This window comes from Spironucleus salmonicida, chromosome 6, assembly GCF_000497125.1.
Source record: "Spironucleus salmonicida strain ATCC 50377 chromosome 6, whole genome shotgun sequence".
NCBI lineage: Eukaryota > Fornicata > Diplomonadida > Hexamitidae > Spironucleus > Spironucleus salmonicida.
Window position 1 is genome coordinate 1,536,119 of NC_090601.1, and position 17,247 is coordinate 1,553,365.

General features: G+C 28.7%; 13 protein-coding genes across 13 annotated transcripts; 6 read left to right on the forward strand and 7 right to left on the reverse strand. All coding sequences in view use genetic code 6, as the record gives it.

The window, feature by feature from the left end:
• Nucleotides 1-84: 84 nt before the first annotated feature.
• On the reverse strand, nt 85-930 carry SS50377_26578 (Palmitoyl-protein thioesterase; the record flags this gene model as incomplete). The annotated part of the gene is made up of 1 exon (XM_067910385.1): nt 85-930. The coding sequence occupies one exon, from the start codon at nt 928-930 to the stop codon at nt 85-87; it is 846 nt and encodes a 281-aa protein (XP_067763141.1).
• Nucleotides 931-1,255: 325 nt separating this feature from the next.
• Nucleotides 1,256-2,422, forward strand: SS50377_26579 (uncharacterized protein; the record flags this gene model as incomplete). The annotated part of the gene is made up of 1 exon (XM_067910386.1): nt 1,256-2,422. One exon carries the CDS (start codon nt 1,256-1,258, stop codon nt 2,420-2,422), a length of 1,167 nt encoding a protein of 388 aa, XP_067763142.1.
• Nucleotides 2,423-3,036: 614 nt separating this feature from the next.
• On the reverse strand, nt 3,037-3,807 carry SS50377_26580 (Topoisomerase VI; the record flags this gene model as incomplete). Its single annotated transcript, XM_067910387.1, has 1 exon — nt 3,037-3,807. The coding sequence occupies one exon, from the start codon at nt 3,805-3,807 to the stop codon at nt 3,037-3,039; it is 771 nt and encodes a 256-aa protein (XP_067763143.1).
• A 38-nt stretch (nt 3,808-3,845) lies between these two features.
• SS50377_26581 (uncharacterized protein) lies at nt 3,846-4,100 on the reverse strand (the record flags this gene model as incomplete). Its single annotated transcript, XM_067910388.1, has 1 exon — nt 3,846-4,100. One exon carries the CDS (start codon nt 4,098-4,100, stop codon nt 3,846-3,848), a length of 255 nt encoding a protein of 84 aa, XP_067763144.1.
• Nucleotides 4,101-4,348: 248 nt separating this feature from the next.
• SS50377_26582 (uncharacterized protein) lies at nt 4,349-7,039 on the forward strand (the record flags this gene model as incomplete). The annotated part of the gene is made up of 1 exon (XM_067910389.1): nt 4,349-7,039. One exon carries the CDS (start codon nt 4,349-4,351, stop codon nt 7,037-7,039), a length of 2,691 nt encoding a protein of 896 aa, XP_067763145.1.
• Nucleotides 7,040-7,732: 693 nt separating this feature from the next.
• SS50377_26583 (Major facilitator superfamily protein) lies at nt 7,733-9,622 on the forward strand (the record flags this gene model as incomplete). Its single annotated transcript, XM_067910390.1, has 1 exon — nt 7,733-9,622. One exon carries the CDS (start codon nt 7,733-7,735, stop codon nt 9,620-9,622), a length of 1,890 nt encoding a protein of 629 aa, XP_067763146.1.
• A 418-nt stretch (nt 9,623-10,040) lies between these two features.
• Nucleotides 10,041-10,316, forward strand: SS50377_26584 (Myb-like DNA-binding domain-containing protein; the record flags this gene model as incomplete). The annotated part of the gene is made up of 1 exon (XM_067910391.1): nt 10,041-10,316. One exon carries the CDS (start codon nt 10,041-10,043, stop codon nt 10,314-10,316), a length of 276 nt encoding a protein of 91 aa, XP_067763147.1.
• A 171-nt stretch (nt 10,317-10,487) lies between these two features.
• On the reverse strand, nt 10,488-10,835 carry SS50377_26585 (uncharacterized protein; the record flags this gene model as incomplete). The annotated part of the gene is made up of 1 exon (XM_067910392.1): nt 10,488-10,835. One exon carries the CDS (start codon nt 10,833-10,835, stop codon nt 10,488-10,490), a length of 348 nt encoding a protein of 115 aa, XP_067763148.1.
• A 218-nt stretch (nt 10,836-11,053) lies between these two features.
• SS50377_26586 (uncharacterized protein) lies at nt 11,054-11,977 on the reverse strand (the record flags this gene model as incomplete). The annotated part of the gene is made up of 1 exon (XM_067910393.1): nt 11,054-11,977. One exon carries the CDS (start codon nt 11,975-11,977, stop codon nt 11,054-11,056), a length of 924 nt encoding a protein of 307 aa, XP_067763149.1.
• Nucleotides 11,978-12,100: 123 nt separating this feature from the next.
• Nucleotides 12,101-12,394, reverse strand: SS50377_26587 (E2F/DP family winged-helix DNA-binding domain-containing protein; the record flags this gene model as incomplete). Its single annotated transcript, XM_067910394.1, has 1 exon — nt 12,101-12,394. The coding sequence occupies one exon, from the start codon at nt 12,392-12,394 to the stop codon at nt 12,101-12,103; it is 294 nt and encodes a 97-aa protein (XP_067763150.1).
• Nucleotides 12,395-13,215: 821 nt separating this feature from the next.
• On the forward strand, nt 13,216-15,495 carry SS50377_26588 (uncharacterized protein; the record flags this gene model as incomplete). The annotated part of the gene is made up of 1 exon (XM_067910395.1): nt 13,216-15,495. The coding sequence occupies one exon, from the start codon at nt 13,216-13,218 to the stop codon at nt 15,493-15,495; it is 2,280 nt and encodes a 759-aa protein (XP_067763151.1).
• Nucleotides 15,496-15,588: 93 nt separating this feature from the next.
• SS50377_26589 (uncharacterized protein) lies at nt 15,589-16,239 on the forward strand (the record flags this gene model as incomplete). Its single annotated transcript, XM_067910396.1, has 1 exon — nt 15,589-16,239. One exon carries the CDS (start codon nt 15,589-15,591, stop codon nt 16,237-16,239), a length of 651 nt encoding a protein of 216 aa, XP_067763152.1.
• Nucleotides 16,240-16,250: 11 nt separating this feature from the next.
• Nucleotides 16,251-17,165, reverse strand: SS50377_26590 (uncharacterized protein; the record flags this gene model as incomplete). Its single annotated transcript, XM_067910397.1, has 1 exon — nt 16,251-17,165. The coding sequence occupies one exon, from the start codon at nt 17,163-17,165 to the stop codon at nt 16,251-16,253; it is 915 nt and encodes a 304-aa protein (XP_067763153.1).
• Between the last annotated feature and the right edge of the window lie 82 nt (nt 17,166-17,247).

Sequence of the window (17,247 nt, forward strand, 5' to 3'; positions counted from 1 at the left end):
ATACTGCAAATTTTCATCCTAAAATAATGAGAACTATTTCATAATATCTAGTAATTGATAAAATGAATTTAAATCAATCAGTATTCAGTTCATTCGTAAATGGGGCATAAGTCTATCAACAATAAAATTCTCATTGTATTTGTAGTCTCCATGCTCTAAATTTGTTACTTCGAAAACAACTCTATCTTATTCTACCATTGATCTTAATCCAAAAGTATCTTTTAAATACTCTTCACGTTCGTGGTAAAGTTATACTTCTGAATCTGATCCTTATTTCCAAACCCCAAAAAATGTACTTTACCAGGGTTAAATAGTCTCGTCTTAAGGGCCACCAAATAGAACAATTTTATCAACAGACATAAAATTAACTTTTCTTTATTCATCATAATCTTTGATATTATCAATTAGTGGCTGAGATTTCGCTTTTTCTGTATAAATTTCTAGTTTGTAGGGATTTCTCCAATATTATGAAGGACCCAGATGTGTTTAAACTAAATTTGTATATTCTGCTATCTATACTAATTTTTCTATATAATATGGTAAATAATTACCTTTACATTTAGATTATATACCACAGAAAAATCCCCCTTGTGGCCCTGCGAGAGAGATAAATCTTACCATTGGTGAAATTCTATGATTGTAATCTTCTAACAATGCTCTCATTAAGTAACCTCCTTAGCTATGACCAACGCCAATATATCCATTTAAAGTTACTGGATACTCACTTATACATTCAGATAAAAGTTTTATTTATTATTACAGGTCCATGAAGATAGAATCTATTTTACCTCTACCAATTTCACAATTAATAACAATAACACCAGATATTTCTCTTTCAATAATTCCTTTCATAAACTCCATATTTTAATGATGAGAGTCAAATCCATGTATAAGCACTATAGGATACTAAGCCAATATAAATGCAAGCATTTTGAGAATGAGAAGTAAATTAGACCAATAACTTTTATTATAATTTTATTAATATATAAATAATTAAAAACGTATTAATATTGTTGTATTTAAAAATAAATATAATTCCTGAATAACAATACAGGTTCAAGATTTTATTATTTAATCTTTTTTTATAATTTTGATACTAGTAACTTAAAAAATAATTAGAAACTAATTTAAAAAATACAATTAATGTATATAAGAACACTATTTACAAATAAATCGAGATAATAATTTATATTTACATTCCTTAATAGAAAATAATTATTTTGCAATAATATATCGTATTACCCGAATATTAAAAATGCTATAGTAGATGACAATTGACATTAAACAAACTTATTAGAAAGTTAAATTTAATGCATAATTTTATGAAATAAAAAAACCAACAATTCTCCCATCGCTTCACCTTGCACTGCCCACGAATACATAAATAAACGATATTTTTGTAGAAAGGCTTTAAATCATAACAAGTACCGCACTTTTTTATCGGATATAACACTAAAATGCAACTAAAATTATAAAGCTGTTTAAATAGTCATCAAATGAACAGCTTCTATAAAGAAAGGAAAATGCATTTTTGCTTCTAGTAAGAAAGCTTAATTATGGCCTCATTCCTGCTACTACTACAACAACCATACTAGATAGTCAGGTCACCATTTATGAGTAATTTGATTTCTCGCTAGATTAGATTATTTAACTAAAACCCTTATCAATTCAGCATATTAGAATAATAGTTCAATAATGTGCCTAGCTCCTAAATTCAGCTAGATAGTTTCGATTTTATTCAGGTTGCTTCACATCAAAAACTATTTTTTTCCAAGCAAATAATCCAGCTAGAATGATGTTCCCAAATTTTGAAAAGTCTATCAAACTCCAGGGGGTCGAAAAATTCATCAACTTCTAAGTTCAAAAAACAACCCCATATTTAACAGAATAATCTATTAATAAAAATGTGAAATTAGATATTTTAACTCCAGAATGTATTTATTAAACTGCAGCAGTTCCTGCTTTTTCAGATAGTTTCGAGCTTGGAACATTAATTTATGAGCTCTGGACTGGAAAGTAATTATTTAAAGCTGAAAATGAGTTTATGTTAGTTAAATAATATTTGCAAATATTAGGAATTCCTGGTGAAAGAGAGATCAAAAGTAAATTTTTCACCTCTTTTGACTATAATTAGTTCATTTTATACAGACGGAAATATGAGTATCTGGGATTCAATGAATAATCAGATTATTTACCTGTGAGCGATGTAATACTTCAAAATACTGTGTACGATGGTAAATTATCTGGATATAATTTGTTGAAGCAACTGATGCGAAATGTTTTTTACTGCAATTGTGAAGGGAACGATTAGGTTGAGGAATTAGCTATTTTAAAACTAGTATGGGGCCTTATTTAAGGTGATGTCAACAAGCGGTATGGATTAGAAGAGGTTGTAGTTTGGATTTAAGGTAATTTGGTGTGATAAGTGTGATTATTAAACAAATGTATAATATTACGAATTATTAATTTAATCGATGCTATGGAATACATCAACTAATATAATATAAAATAATCCATAGTAGTTATATAATATTTTGATAAATGGGGGGAAAACTATTTTTCACTGTATTCGTACTGCTATTATCTTTATTCGAAATAGACTATTTTGGTATATTAAAACATATAGAATGTTAATCTTTAACCACTGTGAATAACTAAATTAGTAAAAATTTATTGTAAATTCAAAATAAAATTTCTAAATATATTCCGATAAATCTAGGCATTAAAAAGTTGGAAATATAATCTTTATCTATGAGAAAATCTAATACATCAGATAACTATGTCATGTAAATGAACTTAAACTTTCAGTTCTTTTTTAAAGCAAAAATCACTACTAAATTAGTTGATTTTGAAGTTTTGTACAACAAATTGATTACAATAAGATCATTTTCAATTCATTTTAACTTTAGAAACAATAAATTTCGTATCTGCGGTTTTGAAATAGAAGGAGATTTTGGTTTTGATAATAGCAACCAACTAATTACAGCTATCCTAAATAGATTTGTTGGAACTGAGTTTGCAGCTAATACTGACCACTCAAATGACTTCTCTTATAGCTGAAGCGATGAATTCACTGACAGTATTCTCACCATATTCTCGCACAAAATCGTCTAGTTCTCCTTTTCGTTACTCTCTCAAAGTATTCAACTTCCCTGCCCAAATTTACTAATGTAACCCTAATAATCTTTTTTGTACCCCTGTAATTTTTGCTTCGCTTTCCAGCTATCCAGTATCATTTAAGCTACTAAAAAGACCCAAACATGAAAAATCCCTTGCATGCTAGCAGTAAATTCGCATTATATCATGTCCAGAGGCGTTAAAATCGCAAAATCCGAATGATTTTTGAGGAATTTTGGCTATAAAATTTAACGTAAGTTAGTCAGGAAACCCTTTTCCAGTGACTAGTAAATATTTGTTACTAAGTGCTCCCAGCTTGCTAAAAATAGTATCTTTTTCAATAATAATAGTGATTTTATCAGCAGGTACGCTGAATTCTTGGATTAGCTCAACTTTATTTTTATACATAAAAAGACCTTTCGCCGAAGTAGTAAAGTTAAGAAAACGCTTTTGTATATTGAGTTATATCTATAGCTAACGTAAAATAGAGTTGGAAATAACTTGAGTCGGAAAAATATCAGGAAATTGATAGTATAGTGCTCTAATATTCATTGTGTCGTTATTGGTGATTAGTATAATTGATATGGTAAGGATATGAAGTTTACGAGTGATAATAATTTATTTATGTAGCGGAAATGGGTTTTAAACTAGTGAATACATCTCTAGCAGAAGCTGATCAAGTATTTACATAAAAAATAATGAAATGGAATTAGATTAAAAAGAGTGAATCACATACCTAATTTTTGTTTAAAGTCAAAATTCTATTCTTTACATTTTTCGTTATCGTCTTTAAGCTCTTAAACTATATTATCATTTGACAGCAAGATAAAATTGGCACCATTCATAAGGTAAGATTAGCCTTATTATTGAGATAAATAGTCAATAGCTTCGTTATTAGATTACATTCTAAAATTGTTGATAACAACTTTCTACTTTGCTTCCAAGCGGAAACTATCTGTCATTTCATAATCAATGTAATCCATTAAAGAAACGGAAAGCAGCATATAAAATACTATATGTGAAGGGACTAATAGTGATGTAAACAAGTACAAGTGAACAATTTATTCAGCATACCACTATACTTAAATTGTATGCCACAGATCACTACAAGAATTAAATCTTTCAAATATTCTGCTCATATGAAAAGCTTCTAACTATACAAAATACTTTTCCCCATATCCAACTATTATATGTATAATATTGTATTCCTTCCATTCTTTCACTCCTTAAAATGGAGCAGCTTCTCTTAAAGTCAATTGTGCGAAACAACATTGAAAACTATCTGCAAGATTTTGCTATTACACTCCCCTATGTTAACGAATCCCTACAGCTTAAAATATTTTGCGACGACAACAAGGTCTTCGTAAACGATTTTGTCGTTTAGGAAGCCGCCGAAATCACCCAAATCGAGCTATTCTTCTCAGAATTTCATACCTCGTTCCTCCTTTAACTGAACAAGAAAGATATCCACTCCTTTATCACAGATGAAAACACGGGTCTTTTCGCCATCTCCTCGTCCTCTAATATCCCCGTTCAGTTCCTGTGCCTCTACAAGCAATTTTTCCTTTCCTTTCCACTGAAAAAATCGTCCCCTTCCAAAAACTGCGTAGAAACGCTCGAGGACGAGAGCTGGTGCCCCGCTTCCTACAACCGAACTGACGCAGATTTCGAGCATTTCGGCGCAAACTTTGGCAGGCGGGACCTGCAGTACCCGCCTGCGAAGCTCCGCGAAGTCGAAGGCCTGTGGCTTTTAGAGCCTGAAACGGTCAAAAATCCATTCGAAGTCGCTCTAATTCCTGTAGAATTTACGACGATCAAGTACGCCTTCCAGTATTTCAGTTTCATTTTTGCAGTTTTCGAGGGCAGTACGATCATTTTTACACGCGAGAGCGGCCTTTTCAGCATGTGCTGCGAGTTTCCGTTCGAATTCAAGTAAAATAAGGAAGGGAAGATCGGATTTGCTGGTTTTGAGGTTGAGTTCAGCGCCAGTTTCGATGTAGTGAAGCTTTAGGACCGCAAAATCGTCAAGGGTGACGTGTATCCGTTTTACGATGTTTCCATCATCGGCCAAAAAATTAGCTGTGGCGATATTTTTGATAATAAAGCTTATTTAGCGTATAATAATGAGTTTAAAATTTTCGAGATTTCCGCTTCTGAAATTATAGGTTTAAAGGCTCCTGAGATCGCAGGCTTCACTGGTGAAGAAGAGCAGGTTCTTATTAACGATTAAAACACTCACTAACCGGCCAAAGTTGTGGATTTAGAGGACATGCAGGATGGCTACGACATCAACAACGAAACAGACCTTTTCAGGTCGGATTTCAGTTAGCCGTACGCTGAATCGTTCAAATCGCAATTGATTGAAACTGTTGAATTGAATTTTGTCGTGTTATTTAAACTATGTCATGACATTTTCTTAGGCGTTCGCGGTGCTGAAATCGTTATTTTCCGTCCTTCAACTTCTACAAAATTCACCGTTTCTGATGATGTTCTGAACTGGTAAATATAAAATTAGCAGCTGTAAATTTTTACGAATAACTCAATTATATCACCATTTTTTGCTCTTAATTTCAACTTTTTTGCTTTTAATCACGGAATTAACACAGTTAATGTCAATTAAAATTTCTGCTACAAGAACCAGCCTTTATTTTATTACCCAAACGCTGATTATGGAACTGTTTAGCAAATCGCGCGCATAGATTCTATTTTAGAAGAAAATGACTTACTTTTCATCATAATTTCGTCAGTTTTGTCTATTTTTAGAAGCGGAAAGCTAATTTTTACGCAATTTGTAGAAAATAACATGAAGCTTATTTCATTTTCAAACTATGAACTCAAGCTATTCTCAACCTTAAATCACTATACAGAAACTCGAAAAATCAGCGTACTTTTCTACGACTTTTTGAACTCACTATTATTATGTAATGATTTCGAATAGTTCATAAACTTGATCCCATTTTCCCGTTTCTCTATAACTTCTTTCAAACATGAAAACATGATTGATAATGTTCTGAAGCTCTCAAATTCGCAAATTAACGAACTCACAGAACTCGCTGTTCTGCCTCCAGCAGAACCTTTTTAGTTCTACGATGCGGATTACGAAATTTAATTTTGGACTTTAGTTTTGGAGCGAAAATTCAAAATTGATTTGAATTCTTAAAATTTAAAAACTGCTCCAGAAAATGAACTTTTAGCCTACAATTTGACTGCGCTAATAGCCATTTCTTTCTCTTTCAAGCACTGGCCAGAGAACAATTTTGCGCGCGAAATTTGCCTCAAATGCGCGCTTTTCAAGTACATGAAAAACGAAAAATTTGATGTTCTTATGGGCCGCTTTTTCGACGCAGAAGAAGTGGAAAATCAATATGAAATTGTAAATTCCGGAAGCGTTATCGCCGGAAATGTCGACGTTTTTGCGCTTCGCGGCGGATGTTCCTTCAACGAAGCCGTCGCGCGACAGCAAATTTCGTTCCTTTTTCCACTCCCTTTTAGTGCAGAAAACGCGCGTTTAGCAGTTTTAGCGCACCAGGAAAACGCGTCTTATGACCGTCTCCTCCTCCACTGGTTCATCACATAGAACGATTTGAAGCACGAAATTTCGGACGCTTTCCCAGATTTTTGTGTTAGCAAGTTTGTGTAGAATTTATAAGAATATCAGCAAGTTTGCAGGCCAAAATTCGAGCTAAAAAGCGTTGTTTCTGACTGCGAAAAGTACTGCTTCGAGAAGGAGCGGAAAGTTGTCGATTGGGATAAGGAAGAGGATAAGCAGTATCAGCGTTTTTAGCGAAAAATTGCAGAATGGGAAGAAGCGAAAGCTGAGTTTTCAGCGAAATTGGCTTCTTGGGAGGCGGAGCATTTCGAGGATTTGCTGATAGGCGAGTACAAAGTAGCAGTTAACTTAGAAGAGAAACACCTGTAGTGATATGGTTTTGGATGTGAATGGTTCAGTTTGTTTTTACACATTTTTCATTTTTTGGAATAGTGGGGCGAAATTTTGGCGCTCAAAATTACGGGTTAAATAGAATTCGAAGCAATAAAAAGTATTGCAAAGACTGGTTCAAATGCTGTAAAGTTAACTTAAATTTAATCGTATGGTATTCAATAGGATGCTTTGGAAATTAAACTTATTATAGCTAAAAGTAAATAAATTTGTAGATATTTGATTAGACTATTTATTGTTTTTATTAAATTAAAACTCGCTAATACAAAGTTATATTATGTTATAAAGAGAATTCCTCAGATTAATATTTATGTTATTTCTCCAGTTACGTGGGATATTTATATAAGAGTTTCTTTTCGTATTATAATAGTTATACATATAATTAATAAAGAAACTTATTTTATGATGATTAATTTTGATTTATTTGCTAGACGTTTTATTTTCATTTAACTGTAATATAATAATTATTATATTAAATTACTTTGCTATTAAATAAGGATTTTAAATAAATAATTTATATATTTTATATAATACGACAGAACCTTTTTATGTAACCTGTATTTCAATATTAAGATTGTATCTTTTTATATATAAAGTAAAAGAAACAATAACCAATAAACTAAATTAACAATGAATCACATAATATATCGATTTATAATTATATATGCAGCAAAAATGACGAAGGACTTTGGCCTAGATGACTATCACCTAGCTTAGTGTAAAAACCAGCATAGAATATCTCAATATACAAGCATCCTCTTCAAATAGTATAATATTGAGTCAGATATTGATTCTTCATTAATGCATCTTTTTTAGTCATAACTGTTTACTAAAATTACGTAATAGCTATAAATTCAAGTTCCAACTGTTAGTAATATCAATTTGGGTGTGTTTAATGAGATAGTATTAAAAATTTAAACCTAAATTTAGAAAGACCAATAAGAAAAATATAACTCCTTTTTAAATTGTTACGAGGTATTAGCAGCTCATTTTAACATTTATGATATGGAACTTACCTTTTACAATATGTTAAAAAATATTTTATAAATTTATTAGCAATTAGAATAATCTGATAATTTCCCATCTTTTGATTTTAATAACAATGATATTTTAAAGCATATTCCCACTTAAGCTGAGATATAAACATTTATCAGCATTAGTGGAGCAGACTGTTTATCAGTCATTGATATTAATAATAATTTAGAACATGAACCTAAGTTTTATTCAAATAATTTATGGGCAGTTTATATTCTTCTTACTCTATCATCATTATCATTATCTTTATAAATTATAAATGCAATCTATTATATTGCTTACCGTGGTGCTACTGCTTCGGATATCTCTAATCTTAGTTCGTACTTTAATTTAGTATAAATACCTTTCAGTATATTTTGGCTTTGGATTTCAGATAAAATAGGCAGAAAAACTGTGTATATAATAATAAACATAATATACGCCCTTACTAGTATACTTTTTATAATAATATCTTATATAGTAGATAATTAAATTGCAATTATTGTTATGTAAACTCTTCGTGGCTTATAGGGAAGTGGCGCAGTTCTAACTCCTATTTCATTTTTAATGGCTACTGATCTGGCACCTCCAAAAATTCGAGGATTTGTAGTTGTTTTAGTAAATGTATTTGCGCTTACAGGAAGTTTATTATCTTTTGGTGTGCAATTTCTGTTTTCCGCTTTGCCAAAATACAAAACCACACCAGAGATGACATTTTAGGAGATATTTCTAAGAATTTCTTTCTCTTTCTTTGATTCTTAAATCACTGCTATGCTTCTTTTCGTTTTAAACTTACTTATTGCCATTTGCTTTTTGAAGGAAAGCTCGTAATCTGTTAACCTTAAAAGATATTTAAAGAAAAATAAGTTATTAGTTAAAACAAAAAAAATTGCGGTGAAACAGAAGCTGATAATTAATAAGAATATAATTATTTTATTTCTTGGTTATTTATTTTCTTTAACTGCAGATAATAATTTACGTATAGGTGGAAATTATTACATTCTAAAAAGTTATGGATTTACCAATCCTAACGAATCTAAAGAATTTTTATCTACAGTTTCTATAGTAGCCTTAGCTATTGCAATTCTTTTAGTATCATTTGGAACTAAATTTTTAATCAATAAAATTGGTGAATGTAGAGCTATTATTTTAGCTTAGTATTTATCAATCGGGGAAGCTATTATAAATTTTTCAATAAATCCTCCGTTAAATCCAAACATTATGTATTTAACAATTACAACAAGTACTATTGCATCAATTTATTCTGATTCACTATTTCTATAGCTACTATCTATGTATACACGTCCAGAAACAAGAGGGAAAGTTATGGGATTATTTTAAATTGGAAATTCCATAGGAAGAACTTCAGCTGGCTTTATTGTAGGATAAATGTAAAATTACAATTATAGAAACACTCTTATATTAAATACAATGTTTTAATCAACATGTTTATTCTTAGTTGCTATTTTGAATCCACCACTATAAAGAACAGAGATGGATGAAGCTTAAAAATAAAAAGAGGAAAATCAGCGAAGAAATTTATTGATTTGAATACATTTTAAATATTTACATGTAATGTTACCATTCAAATAATAATTATAATATATACAAATGCATCTATCATCTGACCTTAAAACTTCATTATTAGTATATTAATATATAATTATAAATTTAATTGAGTACGGGTTGAAAGTTATTTTATTTTTTATTTATTGCATTATTTTTCATATATTTTATTATTAAAATAATAAAAACTACATTCCAAAGCATAAGTTATTGCGTCTCTGTATCTTTTATTATATAGGTTCTTATGTATAATGATAATACTACTGGTTTTATTTTTAATTTCTAAGTTTAATGTAAATTATATTATTATTTTTATACAATCTTTTTTCTATATAAAAGCATAAAGTGAGTATTAACATAAATATATAAATATTGCTTTAAATATTTATCTTATTCTTAATAAATGAAACGCATTTACCAACGCTGGAATGAACAATAAATAGAGTAATTGCTTACTTTAGTTTCAGCATAATTAGCAACAGGAAATACCAGAATCAGTTGGAAAGTGATTTCAACTGAAATAGATAAGACACCTAGATAATGTTTCGATCTTTGGACTCAAAAATGTAAAAATTCAGTTCAAGAACCACAAAAACATAGCATTCTTTATATTCCTCTTCTCAATTTTACCGAAGAAGAATATACTATAGACTACAATTTCAATTTTGAGTTAGATTGATAAAGTAATATTTTCATTTCTTAACATTTTTATCACGTTTTACAATCAATAGTACCAATATTTTATTCTATAATACAAAATGACAACTAATTCATAAAATTATCTTTTATCACTAACTTGGTTCAGCTATAGCTCATATCAATACATTATTACATTAACAGTAACAAAAGATCAATATCCTTGCTTTATTTAATTCTCCTATTCTTCTAAAAATTCTGTTTCGGCATCACTAAACTCTTAAACTGCATACAGAAGAGCAGCTTTAATAATAGTTTTAGGTTATAATTCGTCATTGTGGATCCTTAATTAATATTGTTGAACCCTACTTAATGGAGCTAAAGTTGTGGTTGACTACTAGCATATATCTAGTGAAACTTATGACTCTTAATTAGCTTAATTATCTTACATTAGTATATTTCTAGTAAATATGTTATTGCCTTGTTAACTAATGAAATCATGTTATTCAATTTAAGAGTTAAAAGGATTGCCTTGCATATCTATAGATTCGAAGCATCCCATTTTTAAAGAATTATTTTTATTTATGTAATTAATTCTTATTAAATATTATTTAATCTACTCATACACTCAGCTGCCTAATATATATTAATTCAATAACTATAAATAGAAACTTAATTGACAAACTAATTATACTCTGAAGCTAATATTATATTAAAAATTAAAAAAATATGTCGAAATAGCTTGATTTTAATCCATTTATCATAACCAAATCCCCCAACTCATTCTAGCGCAACTCTAGCAACCCTTTTTGCGGTTCCATCGCTCCTGATTTAATAGCTTGAAATTTTACCTTTAGCTAATATTTGAAGCTCGCCATTCAAATGAAACTCCACCAAATGATATTCACCTTCAGATACCCATTTAATCAATGTTGTAGCCCTCTGTTCTTGTCTTAAAAGTTTGACCATCTTACTTATATTTTTAATATTCTAAAAGTCAAAAATATGAACTGTACCATGTTCAGAAGATACCGCCAGAAAATTTTCGTTAAAGGCAATATTGACAATTTTAGATTTATTTTCACCTCTACGTATTGTTTGTACAGTTTTTAAATGGTTTTTTTCTAGTACATTTACTGTTTTGCCAGCTTCTGACCCCGAAAATACAAATTCTTCAGATATGAGTAAACACGTTAAATTAGATTAGGATACTTAACTTTGAACAGAATTTATCTCAAATTTAATAAAATTTATTCTTGTAAGCTCTAATACCCCTTATTTTGGAGAAGTCAAAATTTCCAAAAATTAACTGTTGCATAAGGCAGAGAAAGGTGTTTGCAGACAATTTATTTCGATTGTTAAAGCAAGACTTGGAATTTCATATACCTAAACTGATTTCTCAGTTTATAAAAATAGGAAATCTCCAATAAACTTAAAGTGGTTAAGTTGTGAATTAATTTCTATTTCTGCTAATATTGATAGAGTATTGTCATCAATAATAGTTATAATTGATTTATTATCAATATATAAAGCTAAAATAGCGCTATTTTGCTTCATCGCAATTTTGCTTACTTTTTACCCGATATTGACAGTTCTTAGTAGTTTAAAAGGTGAAGTTTAAAATATTTAGTAACCTGTATCAGTTGATTTAATCAAAAATTATGCCAACTCATTAAATACAAATGATTTGATCCCTTTACCCATTTTTAAATTATTTATTATATATTGATGTATAATAGTATTAACTATATTCTATCAAGTAATTTACTTCTAACTATAATTAATAAATATTTACTAAATAAAATATAATTATTACATTAAAAAATCTCACTATTCCTTTTTAATCTCTAAAATCCTTATCATTTCAATTATTTCAAGTTATTTCTATTCAATTTTCAATGCAAAATCCCAAAATATTGCGTTAGGTAATTTTTCTCCATTCAGAAACTTGTATTTTCCTTTATATTTTTCCTTATCCTTGTTTATTAAATTTATTGCCTATAGAGCATTAAGGATATCATATAACTTCTTCTACTCAATTTGAGTTCCTCTTTGTATTTATTAAAATGAGCAAATCCCTTATTAAGCAATATAGATTGCAACCTTTTCAGTTTCGTTCATTTATTGGTTAGTAGGGATAGTAATTATTTAAAAATATTAGAATATCATTATTACTACTTTAAATTATTATGATTTATGGTATGGTTATTTTTACTATATTTGTAGATGTATATTATTTAAACAATCAAGTAATACTTGATTTCAAAATAAATAATATGTTAAATTAGGATATTATTTCCATTTTAACTTTTAAACTAAGCACCCCTTGTAATATATTCTCTATTTACTACAATATACTTATCATATTTTATATGAATGTATTTTTTCATTTAGAACCTCTATTGCATGTAACTATTTATAAATAATTAATGATAACCTGACATTATTATATCTGTAAAGTTGTTATTTGCTATTTTGGAATAATATTATATCATTATTGACCTTATTATATTATAAATAATTAAACTACACGTATCACCAGTATGAATTAAATAAATCATTTTCAAATAATACTAAATTCTAGGTGATATTCATAGTTTATTAATCAATATATCCCGATTAATATCTAGATTTTTAAAGCTGCCTAACTACTACTAAAATGATATTATGACTAAAAGACAATAGTAAAAATTTAAGTGCTATAATTTTTAATATGAAAACATACACTGCAGATTGTGACTAAATAATTATAACCGTTATAAATATTGAAAAATATAGTTTTATATATTTATAGTAAAATAAAGTTACTTGATTATATTATTCAGTTGCATAGTTACGTTAAGTAGGAACTTCATTATTGTAAAAATAAAAAATTAAAATTTAATAAGTATCCGATATCTTAATAATATATGTATGATATTATAATATTAAATTTTTTAATAATGACAGAATAAAGGAAACTTGCAGTTCCGATTGACTAGAAATTACGAGATAAAGTCCTTAAATCTCTACAAAAGGCAGGAGATTTATCTACTGTTTCAATAGCACATGATGAATTTAAAACAATGATTAATAATTTAGAGACACCTTCGCAGTTCAAAACTTTTATCTCTTATATAACATAAACGACGTCCTTATAACCAATACTTATGCGAAAATCTACATTTTTAGTTCTAGATGATTTAATTAAAGCCCATCTTCATCAAATTGCACCATTTTTTATAAATATATTAAATTTCTTAATAAAGCGCATGTAAGATCCAGAAATCACTCTTATAACATATTAATAATAAATTGCTAAATCATTTGAACAACTCACAATTTTATCAAATTCATCAGAAAAGCATCAGTTGAAACTGTTCGAAGAATTATCCTTCGCGGCTTAAAAATAATCATTTCTTACAAAAACTATTGCTTTTGACGCATTTTCTTATTAAATTCAATTTTCTACTCCTTTTTTAAAAGTATCAGAACTAGGGAATCTTGCAGTTCAGACAGCCAAAAATTATCACGACAAACTAAGAAATCGATTGCAATATAATTCACTTTATGTTATTAATTTACTTTTGGATATCAATTTTTTCCATTCCCAACTGGCAGAAATTGCCATAAAGTCATTGCATTTGACATTTCATAAAACACGTGAACAAGCTTTTTTAATTCTTGAGAAACTCGTTCTGGCAGGGTTTTTTGAAGAAAATCTGACAGCTGCGAAGCAGATTTTTCTAAAAATATAGACACTAAAATATGACTAAGTTAGTGACGTCAGAGTCGCAGGATTTCGTTGCAGCAACCTTTTTAAGGAGTTTTTAAGCACAAAAATGAGCTAATTTATCGATGATTTTGATGCTAAAAACGAACCTAAAAAATGTAGTTTTAGGGAATTTCGGGATCGAATTAGCTGTGTTGATAGAAATGCCAAAAGAAACGGTCTTAACAAGTTTAATGAGGTAGAAGAAAGAAGGAAATAAGAGGATGGGGTTGATGATTTTGGTTAATGGAAAGCGGAAATCAATAAAATAAAATAAGTCTAAATGGAATAAAAAGTAGAGAAAGTTGAAAAATCACAAGACTAGCTTGAAAGTTTTAGTTATAAAGAGTAATAGGAGGAAACTTATGAAAATATTGAAGAGAGTGGAGATGTTGAAACTGAAGGTATAGTAAGCAAAACTATAAGTGATGTCGAGGAAGAAACTATACAAGAATAAGAAGATGAGCATGGCAGCTCTAGTGGGTTGTCTGAGGATTCAGCGAAGATTATATCATATAAAGCTGATAATAATGATTTTGTAGAAGCTTTCACGCCAGAACAAGAAATTCTTTCTGTATTGCGAGGCAGTAGCTAGAATACTGAATATTATGGTGATTTGCCGATTGAAGGAGAAGTTAATTCGATACTTAGTAGTGTTAAATCAAATAAAACTGGCCCGCCATCATCTATTTTATCACCTTCAAACCCATCTAAAATTATGTTTGATAGTAGTTCAAATTAAAAATCATAATAAGAAGTTACTTTGTAAAGTTCTATTTAACATTACCCTGAACAGAAAAATTTATAGAATTTTAGTAGTATACAACCAGTTGATAGTATGTTTTAATCAGTTTAACATTCAATTAATTAATCTGATTTAAATGAATAATTAAAGAATCAAATTATGGATTCTTAAAAGGAGTTTCTAAATAAATAGCAGCTTTTAGCTCCTATACCAAAGACAAAAATAGAAAAATAACTATAAAAATATTAAAATACAAGTACTTAAAATTTAAAATTAACAGCTAGTCAAAAAATTAAAGTATCTAGAAGTTTTGTTCCATAAGTTTAAACTACATTTGGGGTAGTGGCATTGTAGTTGATTGAGAAGGGAAGAATTTTAGAGGCTTATTAAATTATTTTAAGTACAGAAGCTTTATCGAATAAAAATTATTAAAAAGAGTTGCTTCAAGTTATGAATAGAACTGGACCGTGCTTATAAATGTTAGATGAAGAGTTAAGCATACAGCTAATAGAAGAAATAATAAAGTTGTTAAAAGATGGATTTGTGGATTAAATGTTGGAATGGATTAGGTAAGTACTAATAAAACGATATTTGCTTAAATTTGAATAGGGTAGCTAGATCTTGGCTAGTTTAATGAAAATTTGGGCTGGACATCCTAGATGGAGCGAAATTGAGCAACTCAAGCAAGAAGTATATTTATATTTCCCATAGTTATCTGATTATTGAATATTTATAGATCAATTGTTTGTATACTGTATAATTTTAAAATAGTAGCAGAATTATATTATATGATAAATAATAATTTAATACTCCATAAAAATGGAATCCGCTCTAGATCTAGCACTTTCCAATATTTACAAATACCACTCATCGGAAACGTTTGTTAATATTAAAAAATATGCTATGGAGAGTATTTAAGAATATGCGTAATTGATAAATGATAATTTATCGTCATAAATGATTGGATTCACCAAAGACGAAAAAATTTAGATTGTATGTCCACATTCTAAGCATTAAGTTAAAATTTAGGATTTTTAAGTTTGGCATGATAATGTAGTGAAACTTGTCTAAGATATCATTGAGCCGAAAAGTGAAAGCAATTCCGTTTAATCTTCATCCTCTGGGTCAAAATAAAAATGGTCATAACAAGAAGAATAAGTGCTAGAAGATCTGATTGAGAAGTTTCAAGACAAAAAAATAGTTTAAAAGGAGTTTTAATCAAAAACTGGTACTAAAAAATCTATTTCATCTATCTATTAACATTGGAATCGCGTTCAAAATCCTACCATTTAGAAAGGACGATTCAAAACATAAGAGGACTTAATTGTTATTTAAGGTTACAATAATAATTTGTCAACCTCATAAATAGCGGCATAACTTTCGTGTAGAACTCCAAAACAGGTCCTTAATAGATTTTATACTCTAAATTTGAAAGAAAATCCAAACTATAATATTATCAATGACTAGTGACTATTCATCTTTCACTTCTCATCTTCAGAGCTCAGTTCTATTACCTTAAAGGTTCTCTGAAATTTAAGTTCTCTGTTCAAATATAAATCTTCAATATGTAACCGTTACTGTCGGTTCTTTTCCACTATATTTTTCTACGCTAGGAAGATATTTTATGTCGTTTTTATGTTTTATATGCCATATTGACTGGATTTAGTACTTGTATTAATCTCACATTAAATAGATTACTAAGATGTTAAAATCTTATCCATAAATTCTGTTTAAGTCGATGCTTCCTCTAAATTACTCTATTTTTGATTAATAAATTTTAAATTCGTGTCAGTTATATTTATGCCAGATTATAAATATTCTTTAGAAGATGTTATAATATCATTGGCTATTGGAGAATTGATTGATTCTTATAAATCATTAATTATCATTTAGCATTGCTAATAAGGTGGTTAAGTTTATGAATCAATAATATTAATTTTGATTAATTTTATATTTTATAAATTATCATTCAACAAATTTAAATATGATTCCAAAATTGTTTCAGACTCTTTTTTAGCTTCATTTTCAATGGTTAACTCTTAAATTTGACGTTTAATTTTTATAGAAAAGTCTTAAAATTATGAATCCTGATTCATGATAATTTAATTTTAATGCTAAATTTTGGAGATAAATTAATCATTTTAAATTTCAAGTTTATCGATAAGAATAAGATGCTGGTCAAGTTCTTGGGTTGCCTATTAAAGTGCTAAAGTTTACTGCAAATTTTCATGCTTTGTTGTTATACTTTGAGAAGCTTATATATCGATTTTTGCATTCATCACATTTACATCATTTTAAAGGACTGAAAGCTCGTTATTAAGGCATTATTACGATTTTGATTTAATTTTCAGCTAATTTTCTAAAATATTTATTTTATTTTGTTAAGTTTCATACATTTAAGAGATATATTATAAATCTTGGGATAGTTGCTATATTTCTATGTTTTAATTGAAGACAGATTACTGTAGATCTAAATTC